We start from the raw sequence: 20025 nt of genomic DNA on the forward strand, positions 1-20025 counted from the left end.
CAGAAGGCTGAAAAATGTCAGGTTGCTTTAGTTTAGTTTAGTTTACTTTACTTTACTTTATTGTCATTGCACTTTGTACAATGAAATTAAATACCACCTTCAGTGTACATTATGACTGTGAAAATAAAGACAAGCACACATCCTTCAAATTCTATACATTGAATTGAAAACCCCTGATATGGCATTAATATTGCACTATACAATAGTGAAGATAGAAGCTGTTTTTCAGCCTATTTAATGAATAGCTCAGAGGCACTACACTTGTGCAGTCTGAAGAATTTCTTCTGAATCTCTTCCGAATGTGCTCATTTCATTAGTTTTTAGTTCATTTCCAAGTCTATTGTTAGCAGTGGAAAAATGGTATTATAATCTTTTGCTTCTTTCCATTTTATATTCTGGACAGAGACGATTGGGTCTCAATGTATTAGGTTGTGGGAAGTATGTGAATCTTCCAATAGGATGGACTGAGGCAATAATGTTATCGCAGTGCAAAGGAGAAATTAGTGAAGGTATGTTGCTTTTTCATTTTAATTGATATACATTTTCTCTTTTTGCTGAACAAATGCTTCTAAATTATGAACATAGGGACCTCATAAGGAAGCTGTTATGTCTGTTTGTTCAATATAAAAATACACAATTAGCTAAAATACATCAACATGCTATTGGAATAATGATGTTGTTATGCAAATGACTTAAATTGATGCACATGACATAATTTTCTTAACATGCAAAATGTTATTTCAGAAGAAGTAAATTGTAAAATTAAATCAATATACATTTTAACTGTCTTGTCTAGACTACATTGGATGCAATTAATCCATTTGGGGGAGACACCTAGAAGGAAATTTATGCTGTTGTATCTAACATCAGTAAATGTTTGCTACCCTTAAAATAAAGTTTTTTTTCCTCTCAGATAGCATATGCTATCCCTAAGATTTTGTATCGTGTGCTTTGGTCTTAGAATGATTCCAACGGCTTATGCAAATCCATTCTTACACTATTTTAAATTATGGATGTACAACTAGAGGCCTAAAAGCTGTATAGGGCCAATTATCAAGATTAATTGGTTTCTCTGAACAGTTGAAATGTATTTGTAAGAGAAATGGGTTGGTATATGGGTTCTGGGCTGCAAAAATCTGGGCAAACATAAGGAAGGTGGCAAGAAGTAGCTAAAAATGTTAAGGTTTTTCTGCCCTCTACTCTGCTGTATATTTTCTGTTTAATAGGGGCCCAGGAACCAAGAACTCAAAGTTGAGAGGTCATTTTATGCCATTCAAGGGGCTTCTACTGCCAGAAACCTATTCTGGCCTGAGATTTGTCCATCAAGCAGTTAAAGCTCCTTCAAACCAAGTTTGACTTTGGGAGATTTTATGGAGATGTCTGTAATCTATTAAGCAACAAGTGGATTATTGCCCTTTGAAATGTTATTTCACTTTCAAAGTTCAGTTAATAATCTTAGAATTAATTATCTGCCATTCAAATACTATCTGCTTAGTTTTTTTTTCTTCTATATCTGCTCAGGATTTTTACTATACTACTGTACGCAATTAACAAAACTATCTTTTAATTGAAAAACAAATAATAGAAACAAAAGTAAATAAATAAATAAAAAAGACCAGCTTGAAACTAAGAAAGGGGGGTAAGGGGGTAAAATTACCTTATATATTAGACTTATCAACAGTCACTGGTTAGTAAAATAGTGACTGTTTAACTTTGTTGTGTCCAGGGAAGTTGGCTGGGTGCAGCCATGGGATGAATGTCCCAGAATGTGAGACTTCAAGCTCAGATATAATTTTTCAAGAAATTATTCTTGCAGTAAGCAATCTTTAAAATACATTTCAGAGTTTTCTTTAATCAGATTATTCTGTTCTCGCTAAAAACTACTGAGAGAGCCCTCATAAGTCTAGAAGGTGGTTAACTTGTTTGTCATGACTGAATCAGTGGTGGTATTCAAAAACTTTTACTACTGGTTCTGTGGGCGTGGCTTGGTGGGCATGGCCATGTGACTGGGCGGGCATGGCTTTTTTTGCAGCCCCCACCCGTTTTTGGGAGCTTCTTAGCTACAGAGAAGCCTCTGGGGGGACATTTTTGCTACCCTAAGGTTCCTCTGGGGCTCAGGAAGAAAAGGAATAGAGCATGGGAGGGGCATGCAGCACTCCTCCAAGCTCCGTTTTGGGAGTTTCCTAGCCTCAGAGAAGCCACTGGGGGAGCGTTTTTGCTCCCCTAAGGCTCCTCTGGGGCTCTGGAAGGCAAAAAATGGAAGGGGGGCTGAGCTTCTCCCTCCATTTTTTGCATTCCTGGGCCTCAGCAAGGGGAATCCTGGCACAGCTGAACTTATCTACAGCTGATTATTGGGAGGGGAAAAAAAAGAAAGAAATACCTTAGGCGAATGTCAGGCAGGTGGGTGGGGTGAGCGAGCATCGGGAGGGAGGGCGACTGGTTGGGGGGCGTGGCCAGCCAGAACTTACTACCGGTTCGGCGACCCACGCCAAATTCTTGCTACCGGTTTGCCCGATCCGTTGCGAACCGGCTGAATACTACCACTGGACTGAATGGTAAAAGTACATGCCTGAGCATGCACAATATGCACTTAAAGTTCAGAATTGTAACTGCTGACATCACAATTTATTAATTATATTTTTTGTTGAGGGTCTATTTTCAATCTTTTTGTTTTATACACATGCTTCCTCCTGTGAAGAAATTTTTACCACTTTTTGAAGATCAGGAAGCCCATGGTCACCTCATCCACTTCTCTTTAGGTAGCCATTTCTTTTTATTTTACTCGTCTGCCTACCGCTAGAGCTGTTTTTGTTTTAATCTCTGCTAAATCGGACATTCCTCCTTCAGTGAAAAACCAAAGCAAACTCTGATTCTACCTAACAGCTTGCAGTTTTATTTTTTTTGCAACTACAAAATAATGTACATTCATCATTCTTCCTTTTGATTTCATTTTCAAATAAGATTGCTTGAGAAATTCTTTCTGAATTTAGATGTGAATAGGGTGTAATTTAGCAAAATGTGTAAATACTGAAATAATTTACCTTAAATAATGAAATGCTTTCGTTTTTTCCCAATTATACAATGAATAAAATGATAATTGACCCTAAAGATTATGGGGAATTCTCTAAAACATCATTCGTTCTCTGTCTTAAAATCCTTGAAGAACAGAACATTTTTAAAAAATGTTGGTGGATATCTCGTACCTAAGCTTTTATTTGAATTAACAGTAGAATTAAAATAATTTGGAAATACAGGATAGATTAGAAATAAAGTGGTTGGATAAGGGCAATAATAATGATTGACACATCTGAGATTCCCTTCCTTGTTACCTGAAATATGTATGCTGGTTGGTGATTTAAAGCTTAATAGTGACCATATTCTATACCTAAGTATGCTACTTTATTTTGTTAGTTTATGTATTTATTCACTGCTAAAATAGAATGGGATGTCATTCAAGGAGATCTGTAACAAGATTGTCATGTTTTATCATGGATAGGAAATAGGGCTTTGGAATAGGCCACAGCTTTCCCCCGATAGTTCATTTAAACTGGAGACCAGCATACAATTCTGATGAAGCACAGACTGCTTAATACAGATAACCCTCAAGTTACAACAGTTCATTTACTGATTGTTTGAAGTTACAACAGCACTGAAAAAAGTGACTTATGACTGTTTTTCACACTGACAACCATTGCAACATTTCCATAGTTGTGATCAAAATTTAGATGCTTGGCAACTGACTTATATTTATGACAGTTGTAGCATCCCAAGGTCAGGTGATCACCTTTTGTGACCTTCTGACAAGCAAAGTCAATGGGGCAACCAGATTCACTTAACAACTGTGTTACCTGTCTTAACAACTACAGTTATTTATTTAACAGGTAGTAAGTGAGGCAAAATTCACTTAACAAATGTCTCACTTAGCAACAGAAATTTTAGGCTCAATTGTGGTCGAGGATTACCTGTACATTACTGGAGTCAAAAAGAACAAACTTAAAAGTGGGGCTGCAACAGCTCTTTGTATATTTATGCAAATTAAAATATCTATAAGATTGGATTCGTGGATGATAAATTATGAACTAAAGCAGCATATATTAATGAGTAGATTCTATGAAACAATGGGTTGGAACTATAGAAAATATGGAACAAATCATGGTGATCTTGTTTCCCAGAGCATGTGTTTACTTTCTAGGTTTGTTCACATTCCTTGACCTCCTAAACATTTTGTGGCTGAGCTGAGTGGGTTTTATTATTTTCAAGTTTCTGGGATGGTAGTAGGAGAGGGATACTTGTGCCTCACTTCACTTGTCCTAACTGGCTGCGTATTTTCACCTTTAATATTTCTATTCTTCGATATTCTCAGGAATAATGGAATTACATCACTTTGCGTGTGCTGAGTGTGTGTGTGTGTGTGTGTGTGAGAGAGAGAGAGAGAGAGAAAGGGAGACAGAGAGAGACAGACTTAAAACTGAAACTGTTCTAAACCCTATCAGTGTAAATAATATTTAGATACCTATTGAATTGATTCAGATATGCTCTTCTATTTACAGAAGGCGCTTCAATCCAGGAAAGACATGGAATCAGCAAAAATCACTTGCCTTTTCCATATTTTTCATCTGGTAAATCATAAATGTCTCTAAAAGATTATGGAATTAAGGCAAATATACATGTTCCAGGATAATGTTGCAGGATCCAATCTGGGTCAGTCAACAGGTTATGGAATTATCTAGAATAATCTTTTTTATCCTGGAATCTTCCATAACCAGAATTTCCAGCCAGCATGACTAAACTGAGTCAGTGTAAACTTGTGAGTTTGAGCTCACATGAAGGAATTTGACAGATTTGTTATCACTATTGTTTAATAGTTTTTACAAAGCACAGATGGTGATCCCTCAGCTTCCAGAACTCTAAAGCCACTGGAGACTGCTATCTTACAGTCTCCTTGAAGGGAGCTACTGTCTAAGAGCAGGGCTGTCAAACTCGTGGACTGTGGGCCAGATGCATCATGCGCTGGCCACGCCCATGCCTGGTTTAGCAAAGGAAAAAAATTACAATATGTCATGTGATGACACTGTGATGATGTGAGTTCGACACCCCTGGTCTAGAGTAATTGGGGGTAATATGTGTCCTTTCCTTTTCCAGAAAAGAATTCCAAGAACTGGTCTTTTCACAGTTCTTCATTCTGCTATACTTATCAGCTCCACTCTCAGTGGAGAGTCATCATGAGATGAGAGTGGAGGTTCATTTTCCGAGCTTGTGGGTTGTTTCCGAACATTTCGTTACCATACTAGGTAACATCTTACCTACTTTAGGGGATGTCAGTGTCAGTGTTCTTCTGCTTATAAAGACTGTGTGTGGTCAGTAGGTTTTGTGATGGGGAGGTCACATCTTGAGTTCTTCATTCTTGGTGGCCCATTCAACTTTATTGGATGGCTTTATTATGCAATAGTATTTAATTCACATTCTGACATAAATATTTTAGCAACTGTTGATCAAAATTATGAGAGGGATGAGTCTTAATTACATTTTCATCAACATGATAATCAGAACAGACAAACAATCTGGAGGAAATTGATTTAACACTTGTTATCTTGTTCAGAATTTGGCAAGCATTGTGTTGCAGGTGTGATGAGTATTGTGTGAAATATTAAGTTTTTGTAGACTTGTAAAATATTAAGACCAATCTGAATTTGTTTTTCCCTTTCCTTTTTTCCTTTAGAAGCTCTTGAGATTCTTGGAATTTCATTGGATCATGCCCCTATTGCTCCAGAACACATCAGTATTTTATTTTTTGTAGCGGAATGCATTTTGTATAAACTCTGTTACGACGCAGCACAGAAACCATATCTATTCTCATGTGAAATCAAATTGTTGAAGGTATGCTATGCTTTTAATATTGACACATTGGTTCCACAGTGATTATATGAACATTATATGCCAATATCCCTTTAGTTTTCTATGGAGACTTGCTCATTCTGCAGGATTGGGAAAGAATTCTTAGTTCAGGAACTGCATTTGGCAATCACAGTTTCAGATACTACTCGAAACACGTTTTGCTTTTCTGATTATTTACTTTTTGCTTTCTTTGTTTTGAAATGTCATTTAAACTTTTTTTTCTAGTAAGTAATGATTTTTGGTTAATAACTAAACATTTTTATGTTCACTGCTTTAAAGAAATATTACAGAAAAATAATAAAGAAACATCATCTCCCTTTTAAAAAGAAAATGAAACATTTATTGATGAAGATTCTCAGTCAACCAGGCAGAGTTGTCTGGAAGTTGATTCATGGCAACTGATCTTTTCTTTTTTGGTTTGAAAGATTTTGCTGCTTATTCAAGTAGATTCTTCAGTCTGAAGAAGTACTGAGATAAGCAGTGAAAAGTTTCAAAGAAGAAAAAAAAAGGTCCAGTTGCCATCAACTCCAGACAAAAATGAAACAGCGTAGTTGCTAAAATATTAGGATAAACTAAAGTAAGTCTATACTTTACCAGATATACTGTATATAATTAGCCTCTAAAGACAAGTATGGATTAACTTGATATATTAATTGGTAGACTGTTGTTGCTTTTGAACCCAACTCAAATTATGCACCAACTCAGAGTTAAGCAAGAATTAAACTTCAAAGACTTCGTACATAAGCTGTGTTTTCAGACTTTCAAAATTATGCTAGAGTAGGGACCCAACCCACCCATTAAATCTGCATTCATAGTAAAAAAAATAACCACATGCAAAATTACATTTCCCTCAAATAATGACAAGAACAACAATCACCTCAACACTTGGGCAATTCCAGTCATTAGATATACAAGAATGTGGCTTGGATAAAGGAGGTGAAGAAGGAAAAAAAAGGAAGCTGAAATGAAAGAATATATAATAACTGCAGAAATGGTGGTGAAAAGATTAAGATCAAGAATTGGCCAGAACCAGGAGAAGATTAAGGGCTCTGGGTCTTGATAATTTAAACAGAGAAGCCTCTGCCATTTAATACTACAGAATTAGTAATTGTCAATAAGAAAGACAAAAAAATCTGGATAGTAGATGCTGCAATATTTGAAAAACAGCAGAATAAACGAAGTGGAGAAAATCAGAAAATATAAAGACCTCCAAGTAGAAGTAGAATGACTGTGGCAAAAGCAACAAAGATAGTACCAATAATAATATAGGCACCTCTACTGCAGTTCTAAAACATTTGGAGCATCATTTGAACACCATTGGCACTGACAAAATCACCATCTGTCAATTGCAACAGGCAGCATTATTTGGAACAGCTTACATTCTACAATGATAACTTTAACATTATCAAACAGCAACATCTGCCTATCCCAGGTTCTTGGGAAAGACTCAATAGGTGGGTAAAAATGCCAAATCCTGTCTAAACATCTGGCTAACTCTGCAGCCAATCATAATAATACATTAAGGCAGTGTAAAGATTATGGATTTTAATCCTTTCTTATGCACAACGCTGGTTGGGTGACTTTGAACCTATTCTACTCTGTCAGCCCTAGGCAGTAATAAACTGCTTCTGAAAAGGTCAAAAAAACTGCAAGGTGCAGTTGCCGGGAGTTAAAAATGATTTGAGGACACATCTTTTAAGTTTGTATGTGGCCTACTATTATATTTTCTAGCCTATTAACTTCAAGAAATACATAAACATTTAAAACTCACTGTTACTTATATTTACAAATTACTTGCATGATTACATTGTGGGGCACAAATTAGTACTTGCTTCAAAAATAGCTGTACAAAGCAAAATTTTACCATACATGTTATTGTTTGTATATTGGGTTCTTTGTTTTTGTAAGCTGCCCAGAGTCACTGAGAGTGAGTTGGTGGCCATACACATTTCCACAAATAAATAAAATAAAATAATAATAATAATAAAATAGTCAGAAAGTAAAGGGAACATTAGAACTGATCGAATCTCTGGATGGAGATTATTTCATAGGATGAGGTCCAACATTGAAAAAAATACTGTCTCTGGAGTCCCACCTTTCTCATTTACATATTTGGAGAACCTTTTGTGTCCTCATCTGGAACAGTAGCGTGTAATGAAATAGTTCTACATGAAGCAGATAGTAATAATTGAAAACAATGCAAATAAGTCAACAAAAGTTCTAAAATAGTATATTTAAAACATAGTTAAAAAGCTATAGTATAGTATAGAACAGGTGTGTCAAACTCACATCGTCATGGAGGCATCATGTGATGTATTGGGATCTTTTTCCCTTTCACTAACCAAGGGGTAGGCATGGCCAGCACGTGACGCATCCAGCCCTGGGCCGGGAGTTTGACAGCCCTGGTATAGAATAACAGTGAGATAAATGAGAATACATAACTGAATACTTAGATAAATAGATATTTATTAAATTGTTTCTGATCACTTTTATATGGACACTGATAAATACATGGATAGAAAGTTATAGAATAAATACTATGTATGTTTCTTTTGACAGCTTGGATTTTTAGTCTTTTTAAGAATACTTCTGCTATATTTATTTGGTTACCAGAGGTTTTCCAAAGAACACAAATTCAGGCTTCACACTGGCTTGAAAGGTACATTTTCTTCAAAAAGAAAAAGTCTGTTTATCTTTGCTATATTGTAACATACTTTGGAATCTTCCTTGACCAACCTAGTTGTGTTACCCCCCCCAAAAAAAAAAAAATCAAAAGAAACTTGAGGGCAGATCCAGATTGACATCTTCTATTTACTCCTGCCTATTTAATAGGAACATGAAACATTTGATATAGGGAATGTATCTGACCTACATTTATATTTTATGACATCCTTAGACTATTTTTATAAGCTGTCCATAAGTGATTGGTTAAAATCTTCGGCAAAAGCAATCTAGTCTTTTCCAGTAAGCATGGGATAGATGGCTGGAGCTAGAAGAAAGAGAGGAAAGGGCAGCACTGGTCATTTCTTGCTCTTCTGCTGGCAAACACACAGTCTTGATCTGATTATTCTTGACCTCAAGAGAATATAGGCATTAACCCAGGGGTGTCAAACTTGATTTCATTGAGGCCCGCATCAGGGTTGTGTTTGACCTCAGAAGGCTGGAGTGGGCATGGCCAGGTGGGCGTGGCCAACTCAACATCACTTGTGTCAGGGGAGCCTATGATGGCCCGAGTGCTCTGCCAGTGAAAACAGGCTTCTGAGCTCTGTTTTCTGCTACAACGGCCTCCAGAGCTGGGAAGGACCGTGGATGGCCCTCACAAGCTCCATCTTTGGCTGCAATGGCCTCCTGTAACCCTCTGCCACAAAAACTGAGCTCAGGAAAGCTGCATGCAGCCCTCACAAGCTCTGATTTTGCTGGCAGAGGCACTGAGGACCGGTCCTTCGCTGTTTTCAGGGCAGCCCCATGGGCCATATCTAAGCATCCACGGCTGCATCTGGCTCACAGGCCTTGAGTTTGACACCCCTGCATTAACCAAAAGGAGTTCTTTTTAAAAGGGACAACTCAAGAGAATATTGGCACTCACCAATCTGTTTATTACCATCAATCCTGATTTCCTTTCTTAAGGACTTTCATTTCTTTAATTTGTTTTAAATCTGTTTTAGAAAATAGTGTTTATGATGGCATGTGTGTGTGGGGAGAAACATGACTTGATATGAAGATCATACTTGGTTTCCTATAATTAATTGTAGGAAGAACTTGTTTTCCACAGTCTGGTCTGGACTCATTTTATAGTTTAAAAGAAAGTTATTTCTGCCAATAAACCTTTCATTGCAAGTAAAAATAACTGTTAGAACAATATGATTTTATCCCAAAGATCAGTTCCAAATTATGAATAGAATTTGCTCAACCTGAATTACCCTGAAGGCTTTTTGTTGTGCTGCCATGATCTACATGTTCCACAAGAAAGGGATTCTGCAAAAGGTTAAATAGTGTAGCATTCCACTATTTTCTTAAGAGTTCCCTGAAATTCAAATGTGACAATCTGAGAACTTCATGCTGGTTAATGTGAATGAAAAAGCAGCTAATGGTGTTTGACGACACCAGAATAGTTTTTGCTCACAATACTGGTATTTCTAATGAATGCTAAATATTTCCCTAATATACATCAGATTTTTGGCATACATATGCATAGCCTGCAGTGACTCAGCAGGCTGGGGGGGGGGGGGGGGGACTGCTGCTGCTAATATTGCAGTGATTTTGCAAACTTGCCACTGCTGTTGGTTGTCATGGCCACACATTCATTCCCAAAATCAAGAATATAAAGTCAGACAATTAAAAACAATATCAACAATATATTTGTATCTCCCTCATTAAAGGATTCCCCCCATATGGAATAGCCAGTATAAAAAAATAATTACACCCCATCCTGCAGTATATTTCTCAAAAAATGCTATAATATGATATTGGATATAGATTGAAAAATGGCAGTGAAAAAAACTTGGTCCACAAAATATTTTATTAAAACTCATATATACATTTCATTAGAAATAACTTTCACAGATTTGCGCTATCTTTATTATCTGATTATGTTAGTAATTCTTTAAAGTGTAATTTCAGAAAACTTTACATGTTGCAGCTTTTTGCCATAGCAAATCTATTTAAAAAGAAGGTTCTCATTCCACTTGTAGCAGTAATGATCAAGTGTGTGTTCCTTCATTAGATGTTACTGGACAGCTGTTTTTTACATTGTGTTAAGATGCATTAAATATTCTAATCTATAATATTTTCAAGATGGATGAAAGCTGCCACTGAAATTCATTGACCTACACACAAAACAGCAAGTTGGTACAGTATTAAGCAGATTGCTTATATTATCAGCTTGTTCTGTCTGCTTCATTGTAAGCAGCTGTTGCTTAGAAGAAACACATTCAATCCTTCCGTTCAATAAAGGAGACAATAGCCAGAGAAAAATTCTGTGTACTGAGATTGAGGGATAATAATTCAGATCTGTAATTTAATATAAACTGAGTTAATTTACACTTCCTACAGATGAATCAGTATGCCTCTACTTCCTGCATTTTTGCCTAAATATTGGATTGCAGTTCTTTTATAAAAGTAGGTCTATATAAAAAAAAATTAGGAAACATTGCAGATAAAAAGACAACCATAGAAGACTACAACCTAAACCAACTGTTTTTTATATAGATTTTTAAAAATTCTACACCAAGAGTTGTAAAAAGAAGATAGAGGAAACATTTGTGAAAAATATGTCAATAATATAAGAAGGAAAATGACTTCTGTATCTTATACAGATTATAAAATTCTTCCATTAAAATTGTGCATGTAGTATTTTGTCAATCCACAAGAGGTCACACAATATTTATATATCCATTCTAGAAAATTCTTTGCTAAAGATTCTTTTCATTCTAACAGTGGTTGAAGTTATATAGTATCTAAAATTCGACAGGACAAACTAACAAGGTATTGTTGTTGTTTGTGCCATAGCATTAGCCGCATGTGAAATGTGCTATCAACTTTACCCAAACATCCTTTTTATGGTGCAGTTTATGCTGAAGGCTGGAGAAATTATCTGTGAAACAGCAGTGGTTTTTGAATCACAATTAGAATCCCAGGAAAATTTAGAAGAAATGGAGGAAGAAACGCTTCATGACACAGTAGGTAGCATGTAATTGATATATGGCACATCAAGCAGCATTACCATGATTAAATAAGTATGATTAGTAATTCAGTGAGAACTTTAACAGTTGAAGTGGCAGATTGGCAATAGTAAAAAAAAAAGTTATGGGTTATCCTGTTCAAAGCCTGGTTCTTTGAACTATTCCCTATCAGAAGTATATCCCTATCAGATGTATATGTAGGCATATATAGAGATATGGAGAATTGGATCCAAATATTCATCTTAACAGAAGTTTGTTAGTTATGAAATGTTGCGTATAAAACCCATTTACCACTAATTTGGGTGGCCTCATCACAGAGACTTAAAATCATACTTAATCTTGGTTCTTTGGTGGAGCTTTGTCTTTTTTTGTTATTTTCTGAAACTTTTTAGTCCTCAGAGATGTGCAGAGAGTACATGCTTGCCTGCAGAAAGACAAAATCTGTGGTTCATGAATAAGTAGCTCTAGATCATGGCTGTTAAACTTGCGGCCCACAGCCCAGATGCATCACGTGTTGGTCACACCCCTGCCTGGTTTAGCGAAGGGGGGAAAAAATCCCGATTGGTCATGTGACACTGTTGTGACAACACGAGTTTGACACCCCTGCTCTAGATTAAAGCTTAAGATGTTTTAGACATATAATATGAAGGTAAGAGCTATTGAAGGAATTTCTGATGCTTGGAAAATAACAAATTAAAAAAGAAGCCAACAGAAGTCAAACTAGTTAAATGCTATCATGAGTCCTGCCACTAATGACACAAGCAAAAGCTTACAAGTACTGAAGAAACCAGTACTAATAGACCATTCTAGTGAATGATACCCCTTCAGTCACAAAGAGTTGGAAGTGACTAAAATGGAACTGAAAATCTCTTGCCTGAAATTCTGGAAAATTGCTTTTGAGATAGACCTGGTATTTACAGTATAACCTATGCTCTTCTTCAGGTGTATATGGCTACCACACTACATAATTACTAATCATGCTGATAGTGACTTATGAAAGTTGTACTCCAAAATATCTAGAGGCTACAATTTACTTATCCCTGTAGTGGACCATAGATCAGGAATGGGAGAATGTGAACTTTTGGATTTTATTTTCTGGCAATTTCAGGCAATATGATCAATGATGAGAAATGTTGAAAACTATCATTTTAGAAGTCAGAGCAGGTTCGCTTCCCCTGCTATTGATAATTTGGCATTTCCACCATTTTTCTCAATGGCCATGCTTTATAGAAGTTGTAAATCAAACTATGTGGTGTAGGGAATCTTGACACCTTCCAAATGATCTGGATTCAGATAAAACAGATCTTTTAATATAAGTAAAGAAATCTTTGTGCTCAGATAAAGGAATGTTCACAAATACAAGAATAAAATAATCCACACTTAATGTAGAATAAAATAATTTGGGCAACTGATTGACCTGGATGAGCTCTTCTCTTTGTTACTGGTTTATTAGACTTATAACCCTTCTGGCTGGCAAAGGCTTCCTGAGAGGCGATGTGCTTAAGTTTTAGTGGTGGTGAATTCTTCTTTGAGAGAGAGTATGGTTCTTTACCCCTTAAAGAAGCATTGGTCAATTCTTTTGTCAAGAAGCTGGATTAACATATACTCAGGGGTGGGATTCTACCAGTTCGCACCTATTTGGTAGAACTGGTTGTTAACTTTCTAAGCAGTTTGGAGAACTGGTTGTTAGAAGAAATTACTGGCCTAATCCTGTAAGGAAGGCAGGAAGGAAACATTCTGGTGTTGCTTACAGAAACTGCCTCTCCATTAACTTTATTACATTCTTGGCAGGACTAGATTTCCTGTCTCAGGAACTTCTCTGGAGTTTTTTCCCCCCTCCTTTGCTGGTACTTTGCTTGTGTGGAGTGACCATTCAAAGTTACAGTGGCACTGAAAAAAGTGACTTATGACCATTTTTCACACTTACAACTGTTGCAGCATCCCCACAGTCATGAGAGGCCAGGCGAGGAGATGCGTGCCTCGATGTGAGTGATATTAAGTTGGCCAGGCCCAGCCAATAACATGACCACCAAACCATGTCCACCCAGTCACATGACCACCAAGCCACACCCACCACCTAAGCCACACCCACAGAACCAGTTGTTAAAAAATTTGAATCCCACCCCTGCATATACTGGCTAATTTTCAACCAGTAACCAATGTTCCTTTTTAGGGAAGGTTATTGAGAAATGGGTCATATACAAGCTTCAGAGGATTCTGTAAGAAGCAGATTAACTGGATTTCTTTCAGACAGATTTCAGACCAGGGTATGAGATTGAAACAGAATTGGCTGTGATTTTAGATGACCTCTGGTGGGAGTGGGATGGGATAGTGCATCCATTCTTGATGGCTTTATTTATTTTATTTTATTTTATTTGGTTTGTCAATTGTTTTCAAGATAATAGGTGTTATGTCTCACCTGTGCAAACGAGGTGAGAAGTCCAAATTTCCAAATGAATATAAACAAGCAAACAAGTCCAGTAATTTATTTTATTTTATTTATTTATTTTATTTATTTGATTTGCCAATTGTTTACAAGATAATAAGTATAAGTGTATACATAGTTGTGAATACATGAAATGGGTACATATAAGAAAAATAAAAGAATAAGAGAAACAATAGGACAGGGACGGTAGGCACGATGGTGCGCTTATGCACGCCCCCTACAGACCTCTTAGGAAAGGGGTGAGGTCAATAGTAGACAGTCTAAGGTTAAAGTTTTTGTGGTTTGGGGAAGAGACTACAGAGTTGGGTAGAGTATTCCAGACATTGACCACTCTATTGCTGAAGTCGTATTTCCTGCAATCAAGTTTGATGCGGTTTACTTTGAGTTTGTATCTATTGTGTGCTCTTGTGTTGTTATGGTTGAAGCTGAAGTATTCATTGACAGGTAGGACATTGCAATGTATGATTTTATATACCATGCTTAAGTCAGACCGAAGACGGCGTAATTCAAGGTTTTCTAGTTTTAGAATTTCAAGTCTGGTGGCATAAGGTATTCTACAACGAGGAGAAGAGTGGAGAACTCTTCTTGTGAAATATTTCTGGACTTTCTCAATTGTGCTAATATCAGATACGTAATGAGGGTTCCAGACTGATGAACTGTATTCGAGTATTGGTCTAGCAAATGTTTTGTATGCTCTGGTTAGTAGTGTGATATTACCAGAGAAAAAACTACGTAGGATTAGGTTAACAACTCTTAATGCCTTTTTGGCTATGTAGTTGCAGTGGGCTCTAGCACTTAGATCATTAGAGGTGAGTATTCCAAGGTCTTTAATGACAGGGTTAAATTCCTTGAGCCGAGAAAGTTCTTGGCAGTCTCACACAAGCTGTCTGCCAAGTCCGACAATAAAGCAGGAATATAAATCACAAGCTGTCGCCACACACAGGATCTTCCGAAGCTTCTCTCACTAATTAACACGTCCCGAACAAGTTCTCAGAGCGAACACACCCACTTTTATTCCTTGTGGGGCGTGTCAGTCCCTCATCTCAGTCTCTGATTCGTCCTTTCTTTCTGCGTTGCAACTCGCACTTTTTCCTGCGCTGTTGCCTCGCATCAAGCCAGCATTCCTCAGCTTGATCTTCAGTCAGAGACTCTGATACGCTCTCCTGGTTATCTGCCGATACCTGAGGCACAATCAGGGAGGAAGGTCTTGCTGAAGAGGAAAGACCTGGGGAGGAAGGCAACTCCAAATCCTCTAGCAAAGCAGGCTCAAACCTCAGAGCCAAATCCTCCTCTTCCTCATTGTCCAAGTCCTCGACCTCTGACAAAGCAGGCTCAAACCTCCGAGCCACAACAAATAGGTATAAGTAAAAACATAGTTATGAATACATGGATATTGTTAGGAATATAAGTCACCTAACATGTATTTAGGTTAGAAATATATAAACCAGGATAGACATTTTAAAACTGTATCTTTAAAAAAATGCAAAACTGTAATTCGGTGTGGTTTCTCAAACGGCCATAAGATGGAGCCAGAAACCTGGGTTGTTTAGTCTTAGTCTCAGAAGAGAGTGTGAGTCAGTCTCTGTTTCCTTCTGTTGGAAAGTATTGCCGTTCCTCCATTTTTCCTAATTGACTGATATTCCTGGATTTAATGTAAGTCTGTTACTGAACTGTTTTTTGACACTGGACTTTGTTATTGAATTATCCCTGGATTAAAAACTGACTGATTTAACCTGTGAATGACTTTGGACTGCCTATTTTGAACTTTGCTTAAACCTTTATTGAAAGTAAAACCCTACATTTACTGTACAGTGTATCTGTGTGCTGTATGTGTATTATTCAAACACTACTCTCAAAATACGTCTCCCTGTATGCGCTCATTCTCCTAATGGGGAATTACCTCAACAGATATATATAAGAAAAATAAAAGAAACAATAGGACAGGGACAGTAGGCACCTTGGTGCGCTTATGCACGCCCCCTACAGACCTCTTAGGAAAGGGGTGAGGTCAATAATAGAAAGTCAAAGGTTAAAGTTTTTGGGGTTTGGGGAAGAAACCACAGAGTCAGGTAGAGTATTCCAGACATTGACTTGATGAGCTATATTTGAGTATTGGTCTAGCAAATGTTTTGTATGCTCTAGTTATTAGTGTAATATTACCAGAGAAAAAGCTACGTAAGATTAGGTTAACAACTCATAATGCCTTTTTGGCTATGTAGTTACAGTGGGCTCTAGCACTTAGATCATTAGAGATGAATACTCCAAGATCCTTGACAGAGTTTGGATCATCAATAAGGTCTTGACTATTCAGCCTGTATTTTATTTTCTGATTATTTTGCCAATATGTAAGACAGAGCATTTATTTGTTGAGATTTGAAGTTGCAATTTGTTTGACCATTCTGATACATAGTCGAGGTCTTTTTGCAGGGTAGCAGTATTTTCTGTGGTGTTGAATAGCTTTACATCATCAGCGAAGAGAACGCAGTTGCTCTTAATATGATCACAGAGGTCATTTATGTAGAGTATGAAGAGAGTTGGTTCTAGAACACTGCCTTGGGGACACCACTGTTGACAAGTACAGAATTTGAAAGGACATTCCCAATTTTGACCATTTGTTGTCTGTTTGACAGGAATGCTTCTATCCAGTTATGCAGTTGTCCAGAGATACCATAAGATTTTAGTTTTAGTAGTAGTTTGTCGTGTACCACTGAATCAAAGGCTTTACAGAAGTCTATGTAGATTGCGTCTATTGCTTTGCCCTGATCGAGTTGTGTAGTCCATGTTTTTGCAGTGAAAGAGTTTTTTCAGAGGCTGGGGAGAAAGGAGACACAGAGGGAGAAGAAGCCTGCAGGCATATCTGGGCCTTTCTCGAGGCCTACAGGAAGCAGCTTCCTTGTCCTCCCTTTCTAATTTCCAGCCACCGAAGCTGTCCTCTTACCGGCTGATCGGGTGAACCTCCCCACACTGCTTTGCCCTTGCAGTAGCACTGCAGGGTATCTGGGCCATGGCAATAATCAGGGCAGAGTGGGGAGAGCCATTCCCAGCCCTCTCTGCCCAGAGACACCTTATTGCCAGGACACATGGTGTTGAATCCACTGTCCTTTCAACCTGGGCTGAAACTCATACAAGGGTTAAGATTAAAGAGTTCCAGCATGTCAGCTGTAACCGGGCTCAAGGCCAAACAGCTGCCCAGGCACTCAGCAAAAGTGGGCCAATCTGTAGCTGGGCTCGTTGGGTGTCCTCTCCACCTGCCCTCCCTAATCAGAAAGGAAACAGTTGCCCTACCTGGCAGGATGGAGGAAGACTTCAAGGCCTTTGCACCAGGAACCTCACAAGATGGCAAAGCCACCAGGCAGGCCAATCTATGGAGACCAGCAACTCCACCTTGTCTAAAAGCAGGTTCTAGGATTTCATACTTTCCATACCATGGATCATGGTATCCTTCTGGACTGGCTGCAGAAGTTGAGGGTGGCTGGCACTGGTTCCCTTTCTTCTTCCATGAACTGTTCTAGTCAGTGTTGATTGGGAGTGACAGATCCTACTCTTGAACTTGACTTTGGGGAGTGCTGTTGCGTTTGATACATTCTCTGCTCCTGTTTAACATTTATATGAAACCACTGGAGGAAATTAACCATAGCCATGAGGTGAAGTACTGTCATCATGCTGATGCTACCTAGCTGTATATCTCCACCTTGGTGATGTTAGTGATGCTGTTTTTTCCTTGCACAATAAAATATTCTTTATTGGCCAAGTGGACACACTAGGAATTTGTCTCTCAATGTAAGCTCTCGGTAAGCTCTCAGTATACATGCAAATAACAAAGCAATATAATAATAAGATACCAATAATAGAATGTAATAGGAAAGTTGAGAAGGATAATAGTAGTACAGCCCCGCTAGATAGATAAATACCCTTAGGCATGAGACAGTGCTATGAGAATTAGGGAATTACTTGACATTCTAACTTGATCATTGGAGGATGTGGAGGTCTGTATGGGGACCAACAGATTGCAGATTAAGGGCTTTGAATTTTGGGGCCATTAGGACCATACATATACCATATTTTCTTCTAGGAAAGGCAGCATTGCCCTAGACTGATATCGTGCACAAACTGGGGGTCATTCTGGACTGTGACTCCTGCTCAAAGAGCAGATTACAGTTGTGGCTAGGAGGGCTTTTGCTGACAAGGATGGCTACCAGTTTGCTTCCAGGTTCAATTCAAAGTGCTAGTAATCTATATACTACTTAGCCTCTATTGTCTGTTTGTAACCTTCAGTAAGCCACACTGGTGCATCATAAGGCAACAATTTTTGAAACAAGTTATTTCAAATGGGCTAACTTAAAAATGTGTCCAAAATTGGGGATCTATTGCTTCATGAAATTAAAATTGAAGGAACTTCATAGAAGTTGTATTTGTAAACAGCCAGCTGCAGTCCTATTATTGTGATTTCTGATGCTCCTTGCCAGCTTCCCACGAGCAAAGTCAATGGGGAAGCTGGCAGAAAGTCAGAAATCACTTCTGCTCCCACTGCTTTTTTCTCTGCCCATGGTCATTCAGTTTATCTATTTAGGTAACAAGAAGTATCTCTGATCTGATGGCTTAATGAGTCCTCTCGTGACCTATAAAGTACTATACAACATGTGATTAGCGTATTTGAGGGACTGCCTCTCACCAATCAAGTTTACTTGTCCCATCAAATCTGGCAGAAAAGGCAGGTCCAGTCCAAGAAGGAATGTCATTAGAGTATGTGAGGTCTTCAATTTGAAGTTGCCAAGTCTGAACAACAGTGACTTAGAGCAAAGAGAGGTTTCAAAGAATTTCAGAATAGCAGGTATGACCCATATAGATCTCTGGAGAGATGTATTTTAGGTAGCATATTGGAGAAGGTGTATCATCTACGTCCTAATAGATGATATTGTTTAATTGGAGGGGCCTTGAGTACACTGCTCAATCTTACTTGGCAGGCAGAAACTATTAGACAGTCCCTCAACTAACAACCTTTCCTTTGAATTGAGAAGCTGCCTTGACATGTATTCTGATATGAAAGCAGTGGATAAACTAAAAGGTTTTTAGGACCATAGATGAAGAATAAGACAGAAATCGAGTCTAAGCTTCAGGTTTCAAATTAAGAGAACCAGTTTGGCTTTACGAGATGACAACTCCTGATTTACAGTGCCTTGTGAGATTGTTTGCTGTTAAAAATCATTTGCTGTTGCTGTGACATATGTTTCTGATTCCAGCAGGTTCTGCTTAGCCAACCAGCAGCCCTTCACTTGTACAGTCCTGATAGATTCAATGTCTGCTATTCTGCATGGTTGCAGATATTCTTCTCCCACAACACCCTGTAGTGGCCTGGGTGCTTTTTTTTTTTTTTAAGTGAACCATGATATTGGCTGCTGGAGTTTTTCTCATCAGCTGTGCTTCCATGATTAATATTGCTTTTTGCTCAGATAAAACAAATTTAAAAGACCTTGTAGTAATGCTGCATGCATTAGGAACTCAGGGAACTGCTTCAGTACTATGCTAGACTGTTACTCATCCAAACCCATATTGTCTGTTCCAATCTTTACAAGGTCCTATTGGACTTCAAAATATAATCCTTCAATTTCTTAGTTTTTTTAAAAAAATGATAAAAAATCTTGTAGAAATGATAGCTATAATTTTTGGTAATGACTGATATATTGTGACTGAAAAAAATAGGTCTGTGCATACTTCAAACATGCAGAGTCACAGATCTCTAGAACATCAAATAAAAATGTACTGTTCTCTAAATACAGTATTTATGTCTAGCTGTTTTATTATTTAGGAGCAGCCTAAGCACTTGTCTTAGGGATATTCAGAAAACAAAGAATAAATTCTTATTTGGCCTAGCTGCTGTTCTGTTCCAGAAGAAATGAAAGTTTTTGTGAGATGGTAGGTTTCAGTGGTGGGATTCAAACATTTTTACTACTGGTTCTGTGGGTGTGGCTTGGTGGGTGTGGCTTGGTGGACATGGCAGGGGAA

At 37.8% G+C, this 20025-nt stretch overlaps 1 protein-coding gene across 4 annotated transcripts in view; it reads left to right on the forward strand.

The window, feature by feature from the left end:
- Nucleotides 1-20025, forward strand: part of TMEM232 (transmembrane protein 232) — a 128993-nt gene that overhangs the window by 13744 nt on the left and 95224 nt on the right. For 3 of the 4 annotated variants that reach the window (XM_087958075.1, XM_087958076.1, XM_087958077.1), the window contains 4 exons: nucleotides 404-509; nucleotides 5720-5877; nucleotides 8455-8554; nucleotides 11404-11573. In XM_087958075.1, the coding sequence (XP_087814201.1) occupies nucleotides 404-509; nucleotides 5720-5877; nucleotides 8455-8554; nucleotides 11404-11573 (534 nt within the window). The remainder of the gene's footprint in view (nucleotides 1-403; nucleotides 510-5719; nucleotides 5878-8454; nucleotides 8555-11403; nucleotides 11574-20025) is intronic. The other variant, XM_087958078.1, reaches the window with a different exon arrangement.

The sequence above is a fragment of the Notechis scutatus genome, chromosome 2 (genome assembly GCF_049901735.1).
Source record: "Notechis scutatus isolate UNSWTSFEM ecotype Mainland chromosome 2, rNotScu1.2, whole genome shotgun sequence".
NCBI classification, from domain to species: Eukaryota; Metazoa; Chordata; class Lepidosauria; order Squamata; family Elapidae; genus Notechis; species Notechis scutatus.